This window comes from Gavia stellata, chromosome 4, assembly GCF_030936135.1.
Source record: "Gavia stellata isolate bGavSte3 chromosome 4, bGavSte3.hap2, whole genome shotgun sequence".
Lineage (NCBI taxonomy): Eukaryota > Metazoa > Chordata > Aves > Gaviiformes > Gaviidae > Gavia > Gavia stellata.
In genome coordinates this window covers 1,477,790-1,501,393 of record NC_082597.1, presented here as the reverse complement: position 1 = coordinate 1,501,393, position 23,604 = coordinate 1,477,790, and the positions used below count along the sequence as shown (strand labels likewise).

At 50.3% G+C, this 23,604-nt stretch overlaps 1 protein-coding gene across 1 annotated transcript in view; it reads left to right on the top strand.

Annotated features, from left to right (window-relative positions):
* TNPO3 (transportin 3) overlaps positions 1-23,604 on the top strand; it is a 43,702-nt gene that overhangs the window by 7,307 nt on the left and 12,791 nt on the right. Inside the window, exons 2-7 of the mRNA XM_059815961.1 lie at positions 8,972-9,172; positions 10,081-10,154; positions 10,980-11,136; positions 15,191-15,334; positions 18,108-18,283; positions 21,861-21,999. Coding sequence (XP_059671944.1) covers positions 8,972-9,172; positions 10,081-10,154; positions 10,980-11,136; positions 15,191-15,334; positions 18,108-18,283; positions 21,861-21,999 — 891 coding nt within the window. The remainder of the gene's footprint in view (positions 1-8,971; positions 9,173-10,080; positions 10,155-10,979; positions 11,137-15,190; positions 15,335-18,107; positions 18,284-21,860; positions 22,000-23,604) is intronic.

Below are 23,604 nucleotides of genomic sequence, written 5' to 3'. Positions count from 1 at the left end.
GAGGTCTCCATCCTTGGAGGTACTCACAACTGCCCTGAACAAGCTTGACTTAAGTTGCTTCTGCTTTGAATAGAGGGTTTGACCAGAGACCTCCAGGTCTGCCGCTTCCAACCTTAGTGATTCCGAGTCTTAGGATTTTCTGCTGTCTTATCAGTCTTCCTTGCTACGGTGTAAATCTTCCATGGTACAGATTGTCTACGGTAGCAGTTGAATCCTTTCAAGGGAGGGGCACGAGATTATAATTTGGGGAAAAAAATGCAAGTTAAGCATGGTTGGTGGAAGTTCAGAAGGAAATGCTGGCAAGGTTTTACCAAAGGTCCCACCGCGTACTTTCCTTTTGAGCTGGAAGCTCTTGATTCTCGCAGCACCTCCAACTCATAATTCATCTTCGTGCTGCTTTGGTATCCGTCCCTTAGACTGGCGGTGAATAGGCCCATTTCTTCCTTAAATTTGGTGGGCTGGAAAAGGAGAGACATTTCAGGGATCTTTGCTGGACTCTGTCGCCAGTCCTGGCCTCGTGGTGAAACCACGTCTCCAGCACACAAGCTGCCATCTGTTTTCTCAATAACAAATGTAAGTCTGGCTGGCATCTGTCCACTGGAAGATGCCTACCTTTACTGGACCTCTTAAATCATCTTCAGAGTCTTGTTCAGCAGAAGACTTGACTTTGAATGCATTCTATTTGCCTAAAGCTTGCTTGAGCTCCATGCAGTGATGTCCATTAGAGCCGTCCTTCAAACGCCTGTACGAGACCCTGGGGAGCAGCTGCTCAATAGCTGAGCGGGTTTGCCAACTGTCTTGGCTTGGGAACCATGACCTTGGGCATATCATACTTTGGAGGTACCGCTTGACCGAAGAGTGGAAACAGACAGCTCTTTGTCGGAAGGCCGGGGTGTAAGAGAAACACTTTGTGGTTGCCTTTCAAGCGTGAAGCCTCCCCTGATTTCACAGCTTTATGGCTCAGGCCAGCTTTTCTCTGAAAAGGATCCGTAAAATTTAAGGCTGTGTTGGGAGCTCCTCTGGCTGGTGCTTCAGCTTCCATCTGGCTGCAAGATTTGTTCTGCGAGTAACTCTTCTGCTAGCTGGGATTGAATGGACTGGATGCTTTTTCCCAAGGTGGCTTCACCGGAAAGACTTACTTCTCATTGAAGGTTTCTGGCTGGAACGAGTGAAGTCGCGCTGTTACAAACTCTCTCCAACGTTGGCAGCCAATGTGGTGCAGCACTGAATCCCTCCTTCTGACTCATGGTCTCCTGCTCCATACCAGGAGGTTAAATTCTGGTGGAACTTGCTTGTTTCTGGTGACCATCTAGTTCTAAACTGGTTTTGGAGCTTAGGGAGCAGCTAGGGCCCCCACAGCTGCTTAGAGCCATTTGCAGGTCCTTTGGTGAGGTGTGCGTAGCCAAACTCCATGAATTTTCTTAAACTCGCATCTCAAGTCGTTTGGTGCCTGAGGTTCTGCACCGAAGGGATGCAGCGAGCACTTCTTGCGGGATGCTCGTCTGTCTTCAGACTCAGGCTGGTCAAAGCCAAGTGCAGATTTTCAGGGATGCGTCCTGCCACGCTCCATCAAACGATGGCAGCGCTCGAGATGTCCGGGTGATTCTTCGTCTCTTTGTCCAGCCCTCATCCTTCAAAATACATGGTGCCCATTTCGCCGCCCTCTTCATCTCCGCTGTCTACAGGGTCTCATCAGCTGAACTGAAGTCACTTCTGGCAGTTGGTGGGCCTGGAATTCTGGTGGGAATCGGCCACGTCCCTCAGGAGCCGTAACGTTAGCTGCCGTAAGCTCGTTCCCTTACTGATGGTCGCTTTATAGTACCGGGGCTGGAAGGTGAGGCCAGCAAGAGGTCCTTCTGCGCGGGCTGGAGAACAGCTGAGGTATCCGCAGGGAAGGTGACGGTCCCTTTTCTCCTGGAGATTTCTGGTGTGGACATGCTGCGGTTTGGGGCCCGGGCCCACAATTGGAGCTGGAGAGGCGGTTCCACGCCAAGGCTGGTAGACGTGTCCTCCCACCTAAAACCCTTCTGCCTCTTGGGCGGTGCATCTTCCGAGCAGAAGGGGCAACACTGCTTAGCTTTGAGAGCTGCTTATGGTTTCCAGCCTCCCATTTGAGGTCCTTTTTGAATTTCCTTCTAGCTGCAAACGGCCCAGCTCCTTTTCCACCCAACTCCAAGGCTGAGGTTCTTCGCATCAAGGTTCTTGCGTTTGCGTTAAGAGCTTGGATGACCTCATCGTGAGTGCTTGATGTAGGTGTGGATGGTTTGGGCATGGGGCATCAGCATTCTGCCAGTGCTGATGATCCCCAGATGCCACCAGCACGATGAAACTCGCTCGGCATCAGTCCTCTTTCCTCGTGAAAAGTGGTGGAACTGCAGAAAGTGAGCAGTAAAATGACGAAAAATCCATTTGAATTTTTTGCGAATGTTTCCAATTATTATCTTCTGGGGTTCTAACGCTACAAGTCGTCTCTAAACGAATGCCTTCTCATCTAGCCCTTGGTTAAAATTAAAAGAAATACTGCTTTTTTTGTGGGGAGGGTTTTTTCTTTGTGTGAAGAAGGTCCCTAGGCTCGCCTTGCTTACATCTTTTGTCTCTTGTTGTTACAACCGTGTAAATACCCAAGTCATATTTCATCCCAGTATTAAATGTCAAGCTGCAAATGTTCTGCGCTTTAGCGTGGGGTTGGGGTTTTTATCTGTCTCTAGAAGCCGGGTGCATCAAGACAAAACCCTTTGGGTGGTGATCTTCAGAGCTCAGCGATAAGGGCTTGAGCTGTCTTCCTGGTTTATGCTCGTTCTTTTATTGCTCAATTTTTACATTGAAAGTAGATTTGGAACCCCAGCATGAAGTTAGGTAGACGGTAAGAGCAAATCTTATACACGTAAGCAAGACTCCGTGCAGATGGATCCTAAGGGACTGGAGGAAGCCGAAATTTAAGCCCGCGGACTCTTACGTACAGATGGGAACGGCAGTTCATGGTTTGTTTATAACACTGCAACGGCACTCGACTCCTTCCTCCCTGGGAGCTTCAGTACGTCTCCGCAAGAGCACCTTTGCTTCTGACTGCAAAACACCCTCGGTTTTATGTCAAAATCCTTTCTTAAAGTAATGGCAACGTCATATCTGAGCTATTTATGATATGATTGGCGTCAGCCCCCCGTATGACAATCACCGGCAACCACCTTTACTCTAGAAGGGCGTACACGGTAGGATGTAGGAGGTGTTATGCCGCAAAAATGAAAAATAGTTTGGGTTGGAAGGTGAAGACTGTTTTAGTTTGCATCGATGGTTGATAAGGTCCTCGGGGGTGTCACCCTCTGCGTGGTTAGGGAAAGGGATGTTGTCACCCGGGCTGGGTTAGTTCATCTTCATGGATCTGTCTGGAAACCCGGTTGGAGCTGAGTCTGTAGGCGAAAGGCAGGAATGAAACCTTTATTTTCAAAACTTCCAAGGCAGGCTGGATTGTACGCTTGCGGAGTAGCCTTTTCTGCCCCGTAGCACTCATATGTTCTTAGTAGGAAGGTAATTTTTATTTCAAAAAGAAGAATCCACAAGACTTGAGATGGTTTGCAAAGATCCTCCTTGCACAACCCGGTGGTGACGGTACGTTGCCTTCCTTCCCACAAGCGCTTGTGATCTGGAGGACGCTCTTAACTCCCCCTGTTTTTTTTTTAGCGATCTAGTGGTCAACGCTAGAATCTAAAATCGTTCTCTTCTGACATCTTGCAAATACTTTGTTGTCACATGCCCAGAAGAAGTGTCCCAGATAATGTTAATCTCCTGAAGTACTCAGCTGCTCTCCGATCGTTGGCGAGATCTGTTCTCCTTTGCAGTGCGATACACATTGGGTATTTGATAGCTGCGGCCAAAGACGAAGAATTTATTTATTTCCCAACCTGACATTTCTTTAAGGTCTTCCTTACCTGTTCCGCTGCCGTACACATCTATTCTTGCTAAATACTACGTCAAGCATTTTTTTTCCTGTATATTGATTGACAGTCCAGGTCATCATCGTCGGAGCTGTCTGAGGGCGCGTGAGCCGACTTATTTCAGCTCTTGAAGGGTTTGTATCATTTCTGACTATGCCACACTAAATTTTGGGCATGGAAATAGCTGCTTCTAGTACCGTCATTCAGTAGCGATCACAAAACCATTAACAATTTTGCCGTCTTTGTTGAATCGGTGACTTCCAGGCGGTTAGATTATCACTTGTATAGCAGAGCTGGTGCTCTGGGTTTGGGTTTTGCCTGCTTTTCCGTAGGATCTCCTTACACACTTACTGCCGAGTCCCTCTTTCTGCTGCCGTGTCCGTAATTATTCAGTTCTAAACTCTGTGGAAAATATGTGCCCGTTAATACAGTTGAGAAAGTTTTTAATACGAGTCGCGGAGGGTCTGGTGTGATTCTAGCTATTGTAGTTATTTAGTTTCTTAAGAAGGGCTTTTTATTTATTACTAGCTTGGGGATTACCTGGTGAGTATAAATAAATCCGTAGGGACGTTTCCGTCAGAAATAGGTCCAAATTTTTCTTACTACCTGTTTTGAAGTTTTTACAGGCGAGTTACATGCCAGCCATAGCTGGAGTTATTGGAGAAAGCTTATTTAACAGCCCGTGGTCACGGAGGCGGCTGGAAAGAAAGGATCAAAGCCTGGTAACAGCAAAGGAGCTCGTCTGAAAGGAGGCAGCTCCGGAAAGACTTTCTCCTTCAACACGGCAAGCGGTGGCTTCAGAGCCTGGTGAGCACCCGTTGAAGCGAGCCTGTCTGTCCGTCCTTGGGTGGTCTCGTCCGTCCGCCCCCCAGCCTGTTGCCGCAGCGAAGTTCAAAGGTAAAAGCGATTCACAGCATCGGTATCAGCCCAAGGTTGGAGACGAGGACTAGCAGCCAACCTCCGCATGGCCGGGATGTGACGGGGACCGACTTTAGAGTGAGGTTACGGTCCCGTGGGGAGAACGTGCTGTGCCCTGTTGAAAGCTGCGAAGAGCGAACCTCTCCTGCTCCTCTCCGGCTGTGGCAGGGATGGATCCTCCTGCCGCTCAGGTTGAGCGTAAGGCAATTACTGCGCGTCTTTTTCGGCTCTTTCCGTTGTATTTGGATGCGGTTGTTTGCTTGAATTGTGCTGAGTTGAGCTAAAAGGAGAAGGGGAGATGGGAGAACAGCAGAGCGCTGAGCGTCTCGGGGTGGTCTGAGGGTCCCTGACATACATTAATGCTGTGTCTGGGGACGTTCGGATGTGACGGTCAGCTCAGGTACTATGTTACGGGCTAAAATGGCCATAGAATCACTAAGGTTGGAAAAGACCTGTAAGATCATCAAGTCCAACCATCAACTAACACCACCATGGCCATTAAACCATGTCCCACAATGCGACGTCCACACGTTTCTTGAACACCTAAGAAATATCTTCCAGCAAAATTTCAGGGAGTAGAATCGCGACCTGAGCCCTGTGCTAATATTGTCTATAAAGAAATCAGAATTTTACTTTGCCATATGCAAAAAAGACTGTTTTTCACTGCCTGCATCATCCTGACCTTGACCTGAAGTCTTGAACAACCTGGCAAACTGCTCGTGGCCTCGTCTCTTCCCCCTGCGTGACGCTGCAGACCCCTGGGCACGTGTCCGGCCGCTGTCCCGGGACGTCTGGTTTCTGGAGCATCGGCTGGTGATGCGTTGAAGACAGCCGCTGTTTCTGGGCACCCACCTTCCTGCAAGGGACAGATAACTTTTGAAACACGATTTTTTTTTTTCTTCCAAGATGAATTCGTTCAGTCTCTGAACGGCAGAAGATTGACGGGGAGCGAGGAATCGCAAGGAGGCTTCTCAAGTGTATTCAAAGCAAAATTCGAACGCTGGCGTTGCTCTCCGGATGGGGACGGTGGGATGCGTGCTCTTGCGCAGGGGAGGAACAGAGGTGCCAAATTCCTTTTACGTTTGGGAAAATCCAGGCAATAAAGTCACGTAATACAATTCTATCTGGTGTAATACTGAAAGTGTGAAAGAACTGAAGTTGGAGGGGTGTTAATTACAGAAGCCAACAAGCTGGGGTATGGGAGAGCTCGCCGAACCACCGAACTGGGGTTTATCGGCGTAACCGCTGCGCCTGTTACTACTTTTTGGCTGCGCGCTCTGTACCCATTTTACTGATGCAGGATCGAATTCTCGATACAGTTGTGTCTCTTTACTTGGAGGACACTAAATGCAGCTGGAAGACAAGGCTGGACAGACTGCATCTTTAAAAAAAATATATATTTAGCCATTGGAACGGCTGGGCAAAGGTTATGATCGAATCTCCTTTGCTAACAAGGCCGAAATGAGGACTAGAAGGGTTGTTTTTTAAAAAATATAGATGTTTTATTTCGCACTGGATTTAATTCAGGGAAGTCCTGTGGCTTAAAGGATGTTGGAGATGAGGGCTGCAAAGCCGTTGCCTCGTAACGTGCTTCAAACTCAGAAATGCTCCTCCGAAGTACCGCTTCCAGGTGTCTAAATCAGTTGAATTTTGCATTTTTTAACCCCGCTAAACCTAAGAGCGGTAATCCTGCTGCATCATACAGACATCAGCTCGCTTTTTAACGCCGCCTTAAGTTCACGCTGTGCAAAAATTCCCAGTGTTTAAGTCGAGTAAAATAAGACATCAGTCTGTCTTACTTTATCTTTCCGTGTGTAGGCTGGGGATGGGGCGAGGGTAATGCCAAGGTGCCCTTGTGCAGAAGGTGCTTGAAGGTTGAAAAATAAAAATACCGGAGACCAAGACGTGGGTTTTATGTCAGCCCTGATGCACTGGGGATGTCTGACCGAGCTCTCCTTTCATTTCCAGAGGCGTTCGCGCAGGCAGCCTGCGTAACCTCCTGGACCTCACGAACCTGAGCCCGATTTTCAAGAAAAAAAGCCCTTATTTCTCTAACAGGGTATCAGCTGCTGTTGTTGCTTGGCTGAATCGCCGAGTCCTGCTGTGCTGGGCAGCCCGATGCGATGCAACGCTCCACTTCCCTTACAGATAATTGGGGGTGAGCCGTGGACGCATCCCGAAAAGCTTTTTTTTTTGCCCCCTTGATGTCTAAATGTAAGCTTAGGAGGAGAAGTTTGTGACTGTGAAGGAGTCGGGAAGGCGACAGCCTGGATCTGCTTTTCCACCTGGATACCTCTTCCAGGTAGAGCAAGGGGATGGCTTTTTTTCCTGGCATTTCTGTTCATCCTGGCAGCTTCAAGTGCGTGAAGAAGGTTAATGTCTACATCTAGCAGTGGCTGGTATCACCAGCTGGGTTTTTGCTTATAAAGTGTTTTTTAAAAGGCAAACAAACAGAATCCTTTGTATAATAGATGATTGTAATACATTTCAGTTGTTTAATTGTTCCCTTCGCTGTGCTGTTGGACCTGGATAGATTTTTTTTGTATGTATATATCTATAAAGTCCTTCTATGTGGTGGTTGTGGGGTCCTGCCTCGCTGGCCGTTAACACGAGGCTTTTAGGGAGCTCCTCCTCTTGGGGTGCGCTGTTTGTCCATCTGTGATGTTGGTTGGAACGGTCTTTCATCTCCCCCAAAGAAAAAAAAAGCAGAAACATCTGCCATCCTCCAGTCCTGTCACCCGTTCATGTTATTTTCTATCACAGATATCTTTTGGAGTCGGACAGAGTGACTTTTGTAGCGATTATAGTGCTAGAAAGTGCAATCTGATGAGCGTTGGATGTGGTCAGCCCGTTCCTTCTGAGTGCCCGTGGCTGGTGCGTAGCAGCTTTTGGGGTGCAGGTCAGAGGAGGGGGCTGAAGCACTGGATGTTAATCACATGCACAGGGTGGATTGTGTGAATTAATTAGTTCGAGCTTCAGTAGGCAGAAAAATGCAGATTTCAAGTGTTTTGGAAAAATAAAGCATTAATTTTTAAGAAAAACCAAATGATCTTCCCAAAACTAAAATGTGTTGCAGATGTTGCAGGAAAGAACGTGTATTTTATTGACCATCTGAGTCCTTTGAAGAGCTTGTTCCTTAACAGGAGACCCCAAATCCGAGGGGTTCTTCCCAAGCCGTGCCGACATGCTCTGGCGGTGGCCCCGCCGTCCCTTGGTGGGCTTTGGTGACGCTTGGTGGCCCAGCCCAGCTTTCCTTCCCCGACTGGCTTCGTTTTCCCACCAAACCCTGTGCGGGAGGTGCTTCAGCAGGTCTGAACGGCGCCGGGGGTGTAAAGGGCTTGCCCGCCGTGCCTGCCCGTTCCCCCATCTCGGCGAGGCGAGGGTGGCATGGGGTCTGCCCAGCGGTGCCCACCGGTCCTCTGGCACACCCGGTGCTCTCCCCGTAGCTTCTGGTCCCACGCAAAGGGCAAAGCCTTCGGCCTCGGGCCGGCCAGGTGGCCGTTCCTTGCCTCTCCGAGGCCGGGCAGACGATGATTTCCCTCGTTGCTGGCTCTCGTCCAAGCTCTTCGGCACATCCGTAGTCTGCTGCGGAGTCACCGGTCCCGGTGTGTACTCTTAGACGGGCCCGGCGGCTTCAATCTTGCAATTACATATCGTTATTTTGATCTGGGGAGGCCTTTATCCAGTTCTTCTTTTTCCATTTGTGCCTTGCTGGGCTCTCTCCGATTTTATTGCAGTGTAATAGGCGCAGTAATTACCCACCTTAGCCCGAAAAAGCCTCTTTTGTTGCTCTTTACTGCAAGGACGGGCATCGGATCCGCTCTCTACTCCGCTCTCCCGGAGGGATTGTGGTAACTGAGGCCATGAGCATCTCTGCTGATGTCAGGTCTGTGCTGGAAGCTGATCTGCTCGTTCAGCTCATCGGGTGGGTGTCATGGTCCCAGCACCTTTGTCATGGACTCTCCTGGTCAGAATTATGGGGGTATTTTGGGGGAGAGGATGCATTTTCACCTGGGGGAGTTTGGGCTTTCTCTTAAGCCCACCTGAAGCCTGCTGGTACCTCCTCAGTTTGCTCCGTGTTCCCCTGCCTGCTCGCTGACGGTGCCGTGCTTTGCCTCCAGGTCCACGCCTGGGAGATCTCCGACCAGTTGCTGCAGATCCATCAGGATGTGGAGTCGTGCTACTTCGCGGCGCAGACCATGAAGATGAAGATACAGACTTCCTTCTACGAACTCCCTACGGACTCCCACGCTTCGTTACGGGACTCTTTGCTGTCCCACATCCAGAACTTGAAAGACCTGTCACCGGTCATCGTAACCCAGGTAGGTGCTGAGCAGAGGGGTGGAAGGAGCCGCTCTCTAAACATCTGCGAGCGAGGGAGGGCTGAGGCTGCTCTCAGCAGTAAAGCCGGACCGTTCAGTCCGTACTTGCCGTTGAGAGCAGACTGGTAGCCAGGCTTGTGTCGCAGCCCTGCTAGAGCCGTTCCTTACAGTAATTGCTCGCCTGCAGGTCACACCGACGGTGCCCAGCTCCAGCTTTTGTCACCTCTGACTTTTTCTGAGACAAAGCCCTTGGTCTCCCTTGGTTGCTTTTCCTCCAGCGTGGAGACCAGAGAAGGTCAATGCCTGCAGCCAGCCCAGTCGTGTCTCCCAGTACAGAATTGTTTGCCCTCCTTCATTATTTAATTCCTTTAGTTAAATCAATTACTTTATCCTCTTGTTTGCTGTTTGGAGAAGCTGAGAGGAGGAACAGCTGTTCCCGGGGTTTTTCCCTGTGCTCTGCAAGACAGACGAAACGTTGATCTGCCCAGCAGCGCCCTGGGTGACCGGGGGGATTTCTCCCGAGGTCCTGCAACCTTCTCGGAAATCCCTTCATTCTCTATACAGCATTCCCATTATCCATACGTATCTGCGGCACGGGGGTGTCTGACACCGCACAGACTGAGGCGAGGTTGCCTGTTCAGCCCCTAAATAGCCCAGTGGAGAATATCACCCCATCGGGGCGGTGGGCGTTCTACAGTTAACCGCAGGGATTGCGCACACGACAGGGATATTGTGAATTAATACCCTGTCCCTGCAGCCTCGGAGTTACCTGCCAGCCCTGCCGAGCGCAGGTCTGACAGTCGCAGCACCCTTTCTCCTGTGCTGTTGGGCAAATTTTGTCAGTCACCACACTTAGCTGTGTTTTGTGTTTGTTTATTTGGTTTTTTTTTCTCCTCTTCCCCTTTCAGCTTGCTTTAGCAATAGCAGACCTTGCCCTGCAAATGGCTTCTTGGAAAGGCTGCGTACAAACACTGGTTGAAAAGTAAGTAATTGTTTTATCTCATTAAACTCTAAGTTATTGCTTGAGTAAATGTTGACCAGGTGGACCTGCAGGGTTCAAAAAGGCACGCAGCAGCAAACGGCTCGACGATAGGAAAGTTTTTCCTTCTTGATTAGTGATGTAAAGTGTTTTGGATCATGGGAGGGAGATGGGCTGGAGGGAGACGTGGGTCTGTCTGTGGCTCTGTGTAACAGAGAAGCTGTGCACGCTTCCGTGGATGCAGCTCTCTAAGACTCAGCGGTTTTCCTCATCCCTGTTTTTGTTACGGGATGATCCCTCATCCCCTCCCAGCTTTAGCCGTGGTGCGGGATTGAACAGCGAGGTCGAGTCACTGGCCGCTGCTGTTGGGTGTCCCGAGGCACTCGCTCGGCCGGTGCAGTAATGCCCAATTTCTGTGTGACAGCGCTTTTCACTGCCCTCTGTTCGCTGATGCGGGATGCCACATGCTGAGACTGCCTTGTTCGGGCAGATCACCGTGCCGAAATGGTCCCATGGTATTTCTGTAGCGTGAGGAAACTTGATTTGTCTGGGCAGTGGCACTTGGACGTGATGTGCTCCTGCACTGGGGAAGCTTTTGCCATTTTTCCGTTGAAAATCTTGAGCTAAACCACTGATGGAGACTCCTCTCCACAGTGCTCTGCCCTTGCAGCTGGACACCGGAGTGTCTTTGCAATAACGCTTGCGCTGAATCTCTTTGAAATTCCGTCTCTCGCTGTGCTGTTAACCTACTTGCCAGCATTTAGGTTTCCTGCGCGCGCTTGGCTCTAAGCTGCCTTCACGCCCTGTCCTTTCTCCCCGTTGTTTCAGGTACAGCAATGATGTTACATCACTGCCCTTTCTGCTGGAAATCCTCACGGTGCTGCCAGAAGAGGTTCACAGCCGATCCTTGCGCATCGGAGCCAACCGCCGTACCGAAATCATAGAAGATCTGGCCTACTATTCCAGCACGGTCATCTCTCTGCTGGTAAGGAGGAGTGGCACGCAGCGACCGAGCCCTGGTCGACTGCTAAAGAAGTTCATGCAGCAGCTTCTCCCCCCTCCACATCTCTGATCCAGGTTATTCCGGGTCGGACGTGATCAAAAAGCTGGTCTGTGTGAAACAAGCTGATTTCATGTATTTCAGTTCCAAGCAGATCAAAATCGCAGTCAGGTTCGTGTTGTCAGAACTGGATTGAAAACGGAGGTAGTTATGGAAACTTAATAGCTTTCTCATCCTCTCAACTGGACTCTGTGCGTGAGGACTGCGTTGTTTTGGCTGGTGGTACAGAGTGTGGAGGCTTGTCTTCTGGCACTGTACGCTTCCAAGTTCAGGAAAAGGTCTTTAGTCTTCTGGTCTGTCGGTCCAGTAGTTGGTTAGGACTGGATTCCTGCGCAGAATGCGGTGGTTTGGGGTTACTTGGTGGTTAAGAAGTTATTTCAGCCTATTATGGGGCTGTGTATGTAGATCTCTAGACCATCTCCAGACCTGCACACATATATCTCTCGCTATATGTGTTAGAAGAAGGTCATTCAGGTACTTAGAACTGTAATTTCTCTCTCTTCTCACGCCCCTTTCAAACGTTAAGTAGACGCCTGATTTCTGACTGTCGTGTGATAAGCTGAGGTTATGCATTTAGCTGCAGGTCACATTTAGTATTAGTCAAACGGAGAGACTGTAGCTGAATCTCCTGGTTCTTCAAAAGTTTCCTCACCCAGGGAGCATTCGTGCTCTCCCAAGAACAAGACTGTTGTGGGTCCCAAAACAGGGCAAGTTTGGGGAGCAGTGAATAAGCGTTGAGGTGAATTGCTTCAGGGACTGAAAAGAAACGCTCCTTGCTGGCTCCTTCCTTTCCAGAGAGACTTCTCGTGTTCTTCCGTGGTGTTTGAGCTCAGTAAACGAGTAGCCAACCTGATCCCTGACTCAGGCTTCAAATGGAGCATGTGCCGTAGCCTCTAGAGCTTCCTGTAAATATCTACCATTTCACGCTGCTTATCTAAAGAAGGAAAGATAACGTACCCTCGGCAGCGCGTAGCAAGTCTGTAATTCCACCGAGCAGCTGGTTAATGTCACCGTGCTCCAGATGGAGCCGAGGTTTGGTGCGTTTAATTGCAGTGTCTCGTCAGCAGTCGTCTCTCTCTGCTCTGCAGCCCCGTCCTTCCGTGCTCGGCCGCCCCGCGTGCTTGGGTCTGCGGTCTCCCCGTCTCTCTTCCAGCCGCCTCCCTATCGCCCTGCTAGCCCGCTGTTCGGTATTCCTTTGTTCATGGAATCATGGCTGTTGAAGATAGGAGGAACCTTAGGATCCTTAATGCTTTTTCCACGCGAAATGACCCGAGTTTTGCTATGCTTTTTTTCTGCCACGTCTCCAAATTACAGAATTTCAGTCTCCCTTTGATACATGCCTACCCTTTGCTGTTAGACTGTCGTTTAGATTTCCTTCTCATTCATGAGCAAAACTGTAGGGCTTTAGTTTTCCCTGCGACCATGTTCTCTTCTCCTCCGTCAATACTTCTCCATGTCTGTTCTAGCTCTGGCGTGCAGCGTCTTTGCACGTCCCCGGTACTGTGCTGCGCAGAAATAGGCGGAGGGCTCTGGGCTTGCTCTCGGGGGCCAGAGAGAAGGGGGATGCCTTCCCTGGGATTTGATTCTTTGCCCAGAGAAGCCTCTCTTCTTGCAGTGCATCGCTTCCTCTTCCTCCAGACTCGTGTAACCTGCCATTTCATTTATCCCCTCCTGCCTCTCCAATGTGAGCTGCAGGCCCTCCCCGATATCCCTTCCCTCTCTGAATCCCCTTCTCTGACGGGACCCAACACAAACTCAACCCCCAGCAGTTTTCCTTCGTTTAATTAGGAGAAAAGGGCAGAGTAGAGCCAAGGAGGGCTCAGTTTAAGTTTGCATCTGACCTGAAACCTTTGCAGAAGGTCCCCGTTCTCTTTCCGCACTGCTTTTTGTGGGTCTGCGGTTAAGAAAGCCACAGAGAGCGTCTGGAATAGATACGAGCGTGGCAGATACTGCTGGTGGATGTTTCACGTTTGTGTAATGTCTGGTTTTGGCTCTTCCTGTGGAGGCCTGGGAAGGAGGATTCTTTTTCCAGAGTTAGTCCGGTGACTCTGAAGGAAGGGGGATCGTGACAATCAAGGATTGTAGAATCATAGAATCGTTTAGGTTGGAAAAGACCTTTAAGATCATCAAGTCCAACTGTAAACCTGACACTGCCAAGTCCACCGCTAAACCATGTCCCCGAGCGCCTCATCCACGCGTCTTTTAAATACCTCCAGAGATGGGGACTCAACCCCTTCCCTGGGCAGCCTCTTCCAGTGTTTGACAACCCTTTCGGTGAAGAAGTTTTTCCTAATATCCAATCTAAACCTCCCCTGGCGCAACTTGGGGCCGTTTCCTCTCGTCCTATGTGTCAGGACACAGAGTTGAGCTGTGTCCTCTGCTCAATAGCAACTCAGGTCTTGCTTGAGGAGACTCTCTTCCCCCCTTAAGCTGTATTTATCCCGGCAGAGGTCCATGCCATTACCACCACAGCCGTTAGGGGAGCCCGGTTCCACTTTTTCCATAGGCTTAGTTGTCTTTGAACAAGTCCTTGCTCACTTCTGAAACTCTTTTCACCTTCCTCGAATCCCTGCACCGTGCCATCCCTCCGAGCAATCTCCAGCCTTCAGCGTTCTTCCTAGGACGTCTCAGAGAAGTCTGGCTGTCACATCGGTGAGACAGGCAACATCACCTCGCTCCGGCTGCTCGCAGCCGTACCGGAGATGATGCAAGGCGCCGGTGTTGGATCGCCAAGGGTCATAGCCCTGTCGTAAGACTTTCTGCTCAGACTTCTTCTGCATCTGCCTGGGGCTTTCTTGGTAAATGCCGGCACGGGCGTTTTAAACCACCTGCCTGAAGAGCAAAATTAAATTTTCTGTGTAGGATTTAAACGCTAAATTCACTTTTTTTGAGTTACAAAATGCGGTTTTAAAAAATTGTACAGGGATTGTGATGAAGTACAATATTCTGCCTTCAGGATTGAAGTGTCAAGTGAGGGTCTCCGGAAGGTTTTGCGTGCAGGTTTGCTTGACCAGTCTATGCTCCCTTCTGGGAGAAGGGAGTCCAGGATCCTTCTCCAGGTCTGCCTGTCCACCTATTCTTCCTTTCCCTCAGCCTGGCGAGGTCAGGGCTTCCTTTGGTGTTAGGTCTTGGTGAGGGCTGCTGTTAGGTGCTGTTGTGCAGCAGAAGCATTGGCCATCACTGCCAGACCCACATCCCGTCCCTGACACTGCGATGGTGCGTTCGGACTGTCCTCAGGTTGGCTTTCGGGGTAGCTATGACCCTCAGGGCCGATCTTCTCTTCAGCAGAGGTGGTTTTGTGCTGAGGAATATTAAATGGAGATTTGAGTGAGTGTAGGGTTTTATCGCATATGAAATTGTCCGTGTCCGTGCTCCACTGGCCTGAGACAGGATTCTGCAGAAAACTGATGGGCTGGGAATGAATGAAAACACTCCCAAACTGCTTTTCTCACTTCTGTAACAGCAGCCGAAGTTGACTGAGAGGTTTTTGGCTCTGCCCCTACATCTCATCAAGTCCAGGGCTACTTCACTCGGGGATGGGGATGTTGGAAGCACTCTGCTTTCTTGAACGTGCTTCATGTGGACTTTGAGCATCCTCTCAAAGTCCACATGCTCTTGAGAGGACGTTTGCAGAACTGTCATGATCCTGGTTACAAAACCAGCGTGGGGACGCGGTCACCCTAGGTAGAGGCAGAAGTCCTCTCTGCTGGTGTGGGCATCCTCAGGTGTCTTCTGGTCAGAGTGCTGCTTCCACGTAGGTACAACACTGCTGCTTGATCGCTGAAAGTTGTGCGTGCCTCTCGGAGGGATCACTCCTGACTGTCCCAGGCCCCCTGTATCTTGCCAGGATTCATGGGGGACTTCTTGATGCTAATTGTAGAGACTCCAGGATGGTTTTCCAAAAGTTATTTATTATCTTGCTTGTGAAATTACACGTGGGAGTTGGGATCCTAAGCGGTTCTTCCTTGTCCTGCCGTAGATGACGTGCGTGGAGAAAGCAGGCAATGATGAGAAGATGCTCATCAAAATCTTCCGGTGCTTGGGGAGCTGGTTCAACCTGGGTGTCCTGGACAGCACCTTCATGGCAAACAGCAAGTTACTGTCACTCCTCTTCGAGGTGCTGGTGAGTATTTCTCTTGGGAAATGAGGTGGTGGTGGGCCTTGGGTACCAGGATGGTGTCACTTTTAAATCCGAGAGTGTCTGAGGAGTGACGCTGCTTTTCCACGTGCGCTGTGCAGGTGTGGGAGGCGAGTTTCATCCCTCCTCTCCCGAGTAGGAACCCTCTGGTCCTTACCTTGATCAGGTCCTTAGAGTGCGCTGTCCCTCTCCGCTAGCAGGCGAGGAAGAGCAAGCTCTCTGTGCGTAGTAACAGCTCTGTGCTGCCTGACGCGATGATCTTCCTTTTGTACCGGTTGTCCGCCTTGGAGGACAGTCGGAGAGCGGCAGAGCAAGAGTCGTCGTCTGGCTGCCGCTGCGAGTTCCCACAGGTCTTCCCTGCCTCCTGATAGCCCTGGGAGGCTTAGAAGACAGCGCATAGGTAACACCTAATATTGGCTAATCTCTCAAGAGTGCAAACAGAAATACACTTAGGGGTTTCCTCTGCCTGTGTGCTTGGCCCTTAGTTCAGGATTTGTGATGTGGGGACAAGACTGATGGACAGAAAGTACTGGCAGAGCTTTCAGAAGTAAACAAAAAAGCACGTGTGCGTTTTTTGTTTATTTGTGTGGAGGAAAGAGGCTCTGCAGCTCTTTCAGGATGATTCTTTCCTGCCCGCCTTCTCTTTTGACCCAGAGAATAGGTGTTCAGAGGTGAGCACCGTTCCCTGCTCTTGGGCAGGCACGCAAGACTCCGAAATCTCTCCTGAGCAGATGCCCTTGCCTGGTTTTACTGAAGCCCTTCTCAGCCATCTGGCTCAGCTGTCCCCCACGAGAGCATTCCTGCTAAGTGGTGCCCATGATCCACCTTCTCCCCGCACCGCTTGGGAATCGTGGCTTTTCCTGCGGAGCTGGCCGGACAGAGGGCGGCGGGGGAGAGCGGAGCTCACCGTCTCGGGCTGCCGCAGAGACAGAGGTCTTGGGTCGCAGGAACCTTCCTGCTACATTGCCACGAGTGATCCTTTCGTCTCCATAAACTCGTTACGACACTCGCCAGCAGACAGTACATCAAGAAAAAAGTTCAAAGACTATTTAATCTTCTATTTATATCTGTTCTCCTTATTCCTACTGTACTAATCATCAATTTTGGAGCCTGTATTAAGCGGATATCTTGTCTAGCTCAAGCAGGAGCCCAGTTCTGTTTTTCTGTGATGGTTGCAAAACATTCAGAGCAGAATAGAAGATTGAACGTCTGAGAAATGACTGTTTCTAGCCATTACCGTGGGTTGCCACTGCTGCCGAAGTAGGTGCTGGGTGTACTTTTGAGCGTACTTAGATGATAAAAGGGAGAGTTTTGGCCTGAAACACGTTACGCTTGGTCCTTGCTCCAAACCAAATTGTTTTATGGGGCTCTGAGCAAAATACATTTGTTCAGCGCGTTGTTGAAGTTTGCCATTCTCATAGGTTTGAGTATTGGTTAATTTTGGCTTGAAAAGTTGTCTCTATTCCTCCTTGGAGAAACTGCATTTGCTTAACCCTAAAATCAGTATTGGTTTTTATTTTCAGTTTTTCAGTAAAATCATATTTTATTCCTTTTCTGACGTTTTCACCTTGGAAAATTAACTCCTGAAGGGGTTGGGTTTTGTTGTTGCTGTGTTTCTTGGGGGTTTTTTTGTCCTGTCTGAATGCGGGAGAGCGGAAGAGGCCAATGAAACAGGGAGGTTAGGAGAATCGCGCGTCACTGCGACAGGGAGGGCGATGAACTGAACAAACAGAAAGGAGGAATTCCCGGAGGACAGAGGTTTCTGCTGCGGCACTGCCCGGACCTGTGACCCAGCGCAGGAATTGTCTATTCCTCCTCCTGTTGTTAAACAGGATCCCTCATTTGCATCTGTTCCGTGGTGCCGATTCAATTAATGACAAATGCAGGTGAGGGCTCCCGGTCAGCGGGAGAAGGAATAGACAATATTCGTGCAGGGACGCAGTTCCCGAGCGGTGCTGCAGCAGAAACCCATCTCCTCCAGGACAGCGCGTTTGGCTCACCAGCCTTTTTATTGTGTTCACATCACTTTTAAATCGAGGGTTTTTCCTCCCCCCCCCGCCCTCCTTCCGCCTTCACGTGGGACCATGAATTGTTTTCCAAATGTGTTGAGATCTCATGTGAAAGGACGCACAGAGTTACTGCCTCTTTGTTTCCTCTCCGCGCTTCGCTCTTTGCTCTCTCCTCCTCCTTAGTATGCCAGTCTTGTCTCCCTCCTTAATTAATCAGGGCTCAGGGGAGCCATTAAAGCGCCTGTTAAATCAGCCTCGCACAATCGCTATAAACGTCTACCAGGCGGGACCTGAAATCCACTTATTCGCCCCCAGACCATCACAATGATAAATATTTCGCATGTGCTTGCGAGAAACCTCGTCTCCATCCTCACCGAGGACTCTGATCCTTATGGGTCCCTTCCAACTTGAGAGATTCTATGGTTCTATCACCCAGCCAGGGTAATGAGCAGCACAATGTTTCGTTTCCTTCTGAACTGCCGTGGATTTCGGTTGGTGATTTTCCTCCTGTGTTTGCCTCTCCCGAGTAAGACTCGGTGGGGTCCCTTCGGGGCGGGTCAGTTTTGATCTCAAGTGTTCGGGGTGGTAAAGCAGCACAGCTTTGCGGGGCTGGTAGGAGTGGGTTGTTGGGAGCTGTGGCTATGTGGAAGCTCTACAAAGTATTTCAGGAACAACAGAAGACCAGTTTTTCCATTCCCATCTCATTTCATATATAATCACCGCGCTCTTCTGCTTCTTCTTTCTTGCAGCAACAAGACAAGACGTCATCAAACCTCCACGAAGCCGCTTCGGACTGCGTGTGCTCAGCCCTCTACGCCATCGAGAACGTGGAGACGAACCTTCCCTTGGCCTTACAGCTTTTCCAGGGCGTCCTCACTCTTGAGAGTGCCTATCACATGGCTGTAGCACGCGAGGACCTAGACAAGTAAGTGAACTTGCAGCCGTGACTGTGCCCGGAAAGGAAGGAGAGGTACAGCAATTAACTGTCACGGTGTCTGTCCGCGGTTATTTTTGGAATCCACGGCGTTTGCGTGCGGCGCTCGTAAGTCTCTTATGCAAATATATATTTGTTGAACGAAGACAAGCGAGCAAATGACTTCCTCGCCCTTGGTGCACCAATTTGTGCTCAGGCGTGGGCGCTCAGCTCAGGCTTCGGCAGAGAACGAGACTGTCACCAGGCTCGGCTTGCTGGGATGCTTGGTCTTCCTTGCAGCGGGCAAAGCACCAGGGAAGTATCTTGAGGCGCAGCTGATGCGTTGCCAGCCTTAAAGTAGGGTTTAGAAGGGACCTGTTGCTCCTACTGCCTCCTGTCTACAAAAGTCCGTACCTGGCTCGGCTGTTCCCTGTGGAAAGAGGACTGGATGTGCCGGTTGGGTCATCAGCCCATCATTCTTGGCTCAGAAAAACTGTAGCCTTCGTACCTTGATTAAGCACGTTGAAACCAGTGCTTCACGCCCGTTGGCTGCTACAAAACGTTGCTGCTGTGACTGGAAACCCTCTGATCTCCAGCCTCAGTTGATTCTAGGCCAGTTCATGCCTATTCTCTTTTGCCAACATTGTCTTAACTTGAATAGCTCCCCAGCTGGTGCGTATTCCCGGGTGCATTTGTAGGTAGGAAGCAGCCAGCCTCGAGTTTGAGTAAACAAGCCCAGCTCTTTCAGTCCTGGGAGACGGCTTTCTTTTCCCTGGCTGATCTTTAGCGCTCCCATTCTGAATTTGGCTTCCTTGAGCACAAGGGCTTGAGAGGTACCTCCTGCTCCAGGAGGGATCTGGCTCCTGTGGGTTGGCATGGTGGCATCCCTGTGTACAGGCAACGCCTTTCTCGTGACCTCGTGGCGTCGGTGTTATCACAGAATCACTAAGGTTGGAAAAGACCTGTAAGATCATCAAGTCCAACCACCAACCCAACACCACCATGCCCATTAAACCATGTCCCACAGTGCCACGTCCACACGTTCCTTGAACACCTCCAGGGATAGTGACTCCACCACTTCCCTGGGCAGCTTATTCCAGTGTTTCACCACTCTCTCCGTAAAGAAATTTTTCCTAATATCCAGCCTAAACCTCCCCTGGCGCAACTTGAGGCCATTTCCTCTTGTCCTGTCGCTAGTTGCATGGGAGAAGAGACCAAACATGGTCATCCTGTGACTGGTGAGTCCATCCACACATTGTCAGAAGTGGACAACTTTTTCCCGTTCAAATTCAGATGGGTTTCATTCTTCTTCTGCACAGATACTGCATCCCAGCTGTATCACACTGGTGTATTACACCGTTAGTGCTCGTTCTTCCTGTTTTATGTGGCTGTCGCTAATGAACGTAGACAAGATCAGTTGTGAGATTGATCCGGAACCTCCCTAGCACCAAACTGGTATTTCCTCTTTGACACAGCCTGCTAATCACCCCGCTAGCCAACTGCTCATCCCTTCCCTCAACTGTGCCTTGTCCAGTTTATCAGCTTCTGTGTGACACCGTGATCTCGTGCTCTGTCCCATTTCTCCTCTTTGAAAACATTGCTGAGAAGAGTACGGTGGGTCCAATCTATTTTTGGTAACCCCCTGTTGTCTTTAGCCCATTTCCCTCCAAATTCCATGTATTTGGAAAACTATATAAGAAATTCCTCGTGCTACTGAGGGCAGATTTATTGGCCTGCATTTGCCAGACCCTCCGTCCCCGTTGCCAAATCCGTGCCCGTTTTGTGGCTTTTCAAGGTGTTGCCACCGACGGAAACCTCAAGGCCAGCAGTGAAGCTGTAGGACAGATGTCCGGGGTCCGATTTTTGACTCCTGGGATGGTGGTTAGCCAGTCCCCGCTCCTTCCACCTGGAGGGAAGCGGATCCTCGTGTCTAAATAGCTTCCTCGCTCCTCCTGCCTTCGCCCCTCACGTTCGGCCACAGTATTGAAAACCAACGCGTAGTCACAGAGTTTTAGCTGCGCCACAAATCTTTCATCGTGTCGGCGTCTTCAGCGCGCTATTTATTACAGCTGCAAAACCCTGTGCTGGTTTTGTGACTGTCCTTGGCAGGGTCTGGCACTGGTTTGGCTTCTGGCAATTCTCGCTTGATCTCTGCTCATTTCGCCTTCCAGAATCCAGCTGTCTGCTTTTCAGTCCTCCTCCCTGACAGCCCTGCAGCTCCTTGGAGGCACTTGGCTCGCTGCTGAGGCTTTTCAGACGTCTTAGGCTCGAGAACTCAACAGGCATCCCCTCCCTCCCCTCCTTTCAGCTTGGGCTGCGAAGTCCAGATAACGTAGGCGCCTTTGGCTTAGAGAAATTCAAAGCCTCTGCCACGTTAAACGAGATTGCCACAAGCAAAACGAGTAGTTACTCCTCAAAGTCAGCCCTTTGGAAACTGAAAATGGTAGTAGCGTCTGTTCCCGTTTATCCTTCCATTTGACACTGGTAGAGTTCCTCTTCGGTTGTCAGGCGTGTAAAAGTTTTGTTATAATACCCCCTCTGCTTGGTAAGATTGGCTCTGCCATAGCATCTCTTCGTTCCGTGACTGAAAGCTTTCATCTTCAGGAATTGCTGGGGCACGGTATAGTTAATAGCATCTGTTCTCCAGCCTCCGTCGGAGAAGATAGTCTCCCCTAAACGCTTCCAGGTATTGTATAAAGGCCCTGCTGACGGCGCCGGCGACATCTCGCCGTGTTTGATCTGCTCCCGGGGATACGCCACGGAGCTGGCGGGTTGCGTAAAGGGTGAAGCTTTTTGGGATAGAAAAAGAAATCTCACGTGGGGGGCTCGCCTCTGGCTTTAAGACGGGCTTTAGGGTGTGTTTGCAGCACATCTCTAGATGCATGTTGCTTTAGGACTTCCTACCCCTCTCCAGAACAGGAATACTAAAACCAAAACCCGGGACTAACGGCTTATCTTGGACCTTTCCCGCAAAATCCCTCATTTGAGGTCGTTTTATTGGTGAGGAGCAGTCCTTGGTTTGACGCTTGCTCCGCCACACCGTGCTGTGGCTCCAGGATGTTCTCTCTGGTTCTGCAATCTTAAAGGTAGTGGTTCAGCTCAGCCCCTAAATCACTTTTGTCTTAAGAGCAGCTGTGTTTTTACGCAGCGCTGTCCCCCGGGTAGGCAATGGGACATCCTGGGTTTATTTTTAAAGTAGGTTTGTGTATTTGTCTTCTGAAACGTGGCACCTTCCGGGTGCTGAATTCGACTCAAGCTGTTCCGTAGCAGATGTCCTTTGCCTTGTCGCTCGATGCTGCGGTTTTGGAGAAGTTTTCTCAGATGCTGTGGGTAATACAAAAATTTCATAAGATTTGCTTATTGGAACCCAGTGTTTTCGCCTACTTCTGAGCAAAGCCAAGTTCCCCTATTTAAGTGTTTCCCAACTGCTGACGGAAAGCTAAAGCAGAAGTCAGTATTTCTTGGTATGAGACGAAGCTCCAGGGCACGTTACCTGCACGGACCACATCTCTCCTGCACTGGGATATCTGGTCCCGTGTGGAAGATCCTTCTGACTTGTGCCCTGTTGTTTTTTTTTTTTCTTCACCAGGGTGCTCAATTATTGCCGTGTTTTCACCGAGCTGTGCGAGACGTTCCTAGATAAAATAGTTTGTACGCCAGGCCAAGGGCTGGGTGACCTGCGGACGCTGGAGCTGCTGCTGATATGCGCAGGTCACCCGCAGTACGAGGTGAGTGAGATTTACCCGGGTTCCTCTCCTCACCCCTATCGCCAAATCTCACTCGTCCAGAGTAGAGTCTTCAGTTCCTGTGTGCTGCTGGCCTTGAAACGCCCGCTCTGTGTTCGTGATGCAGAAATCTGGCTTAGCTTCCCTTTCCCGGCGTCCTGGATGTGTGAGGCTGCGAGCACAGCTCTGAAAGCCTCCGTTATTTTCTTTCCACGTGTTTAACTGAAGTTAAGCTTTGCAGGGATTGCAGCGTAGCTCATGGTAACTTTCTCCTCCAAGTAAGTTAAATGCTGTTAAGCATGAAAGCTCCCCGACCGTCCTCCCTTAAATACAGAACATTGTATTTAAAATGCGGTCTCCTTTTAAAGCCCCTTTTTATTCTTCTAAAACTGTTAATTAAATCCCAGTAGCTGATCCTTGGCTGACCGGTGCCTGCGTTCAGCGGACGGACATTCCTTCGTAGAGGGGTTGTCCTGCTAAATCTGACACGGGAAGCAGGGAGGTGCCAGCTGGGATTTTGTTGGGGTGCGCTCCCTTCCTTCCCTCCGTGTTTAAGGTCCCACTGGGAGAGGGATGCAGCCGCTGAAGTGATGGATGGGAGGTGGCTATGGAATGAATCATAGAATTGTTTAGGTTGGAAAAGACCATTAAGATCATTGAGTCCAACTGTTAACCTGACACTGCCAAGTCCACCACTAAACCATGTCCCTGAGCGCCACATCTACACGTCTTTCAAATACCTCCAGGGATGGTGACTCCACCACCTCCCTGGGCAGCCTCTTCCAACGCTTGACAACCCTTTCAGTGAAGAATTTTTTCCTAATATCCAACCTAAACCTCCCCTAGCACAACTTGAGGCCATTTCCTCTTGTCCTGTCACTCGTCACTTGGGAGAAGAGACCAACACCCACCTCACCACAACCCCCTTTCAGGCAGTTGCAGAGAGCGATGAGGTCTCCCCTCAGCCTCCTCTTCTCCAGACTGAACACCCCCAGCTCCCTCAGCCGCTCCTCATCACTTGTGCTCCAGACCCCTCACCAGCTTCGTCGCCCTTCTCTGGACACGCTCCAGCACCTCAATGTCCTTCTTGGAGTGAGGGGCCCAAAACTCAACACAGTATTCGAGGCGTGGCCTCACCAGCACCGAGTACAGGGGCACGATCACCTCCCTACTCCTGCTGGCCACACCATTTCTGATACAGGCCAGGATGCCGTTGGCCTTCTTGGCCACCTGGGCACACTGCTGGCTCATATTCAGCCGGGTGTCGACCAACACCCCCAGGTCCTTTTCTGCAGGGCAGCTTTCCAGCCACTCGTCCCCAAGCCTGGAGCGTTTCCTGGGGTTGTTGTGACCCAAGTGCAGGACCCGGCACTTGGCCTTGTTGAACCTCATACAATTGTTCCTCAGCCCATCCATCCAGCCTGTCCAGATCCCTCTGCAGAGCCTTCCTACCCTCAAGCAGATCAACACTCCCGCCCAACTTGGTGTCATCTGCAAACTTGCTGAGGGAGCACTCTATCCCCTCATCCAGATCATCAATAAATATATTAAACAAGACCGGTCCCAAAACTGAGCCCTGGGGGACTCCGCTTGTGACCGGCCGCCAAC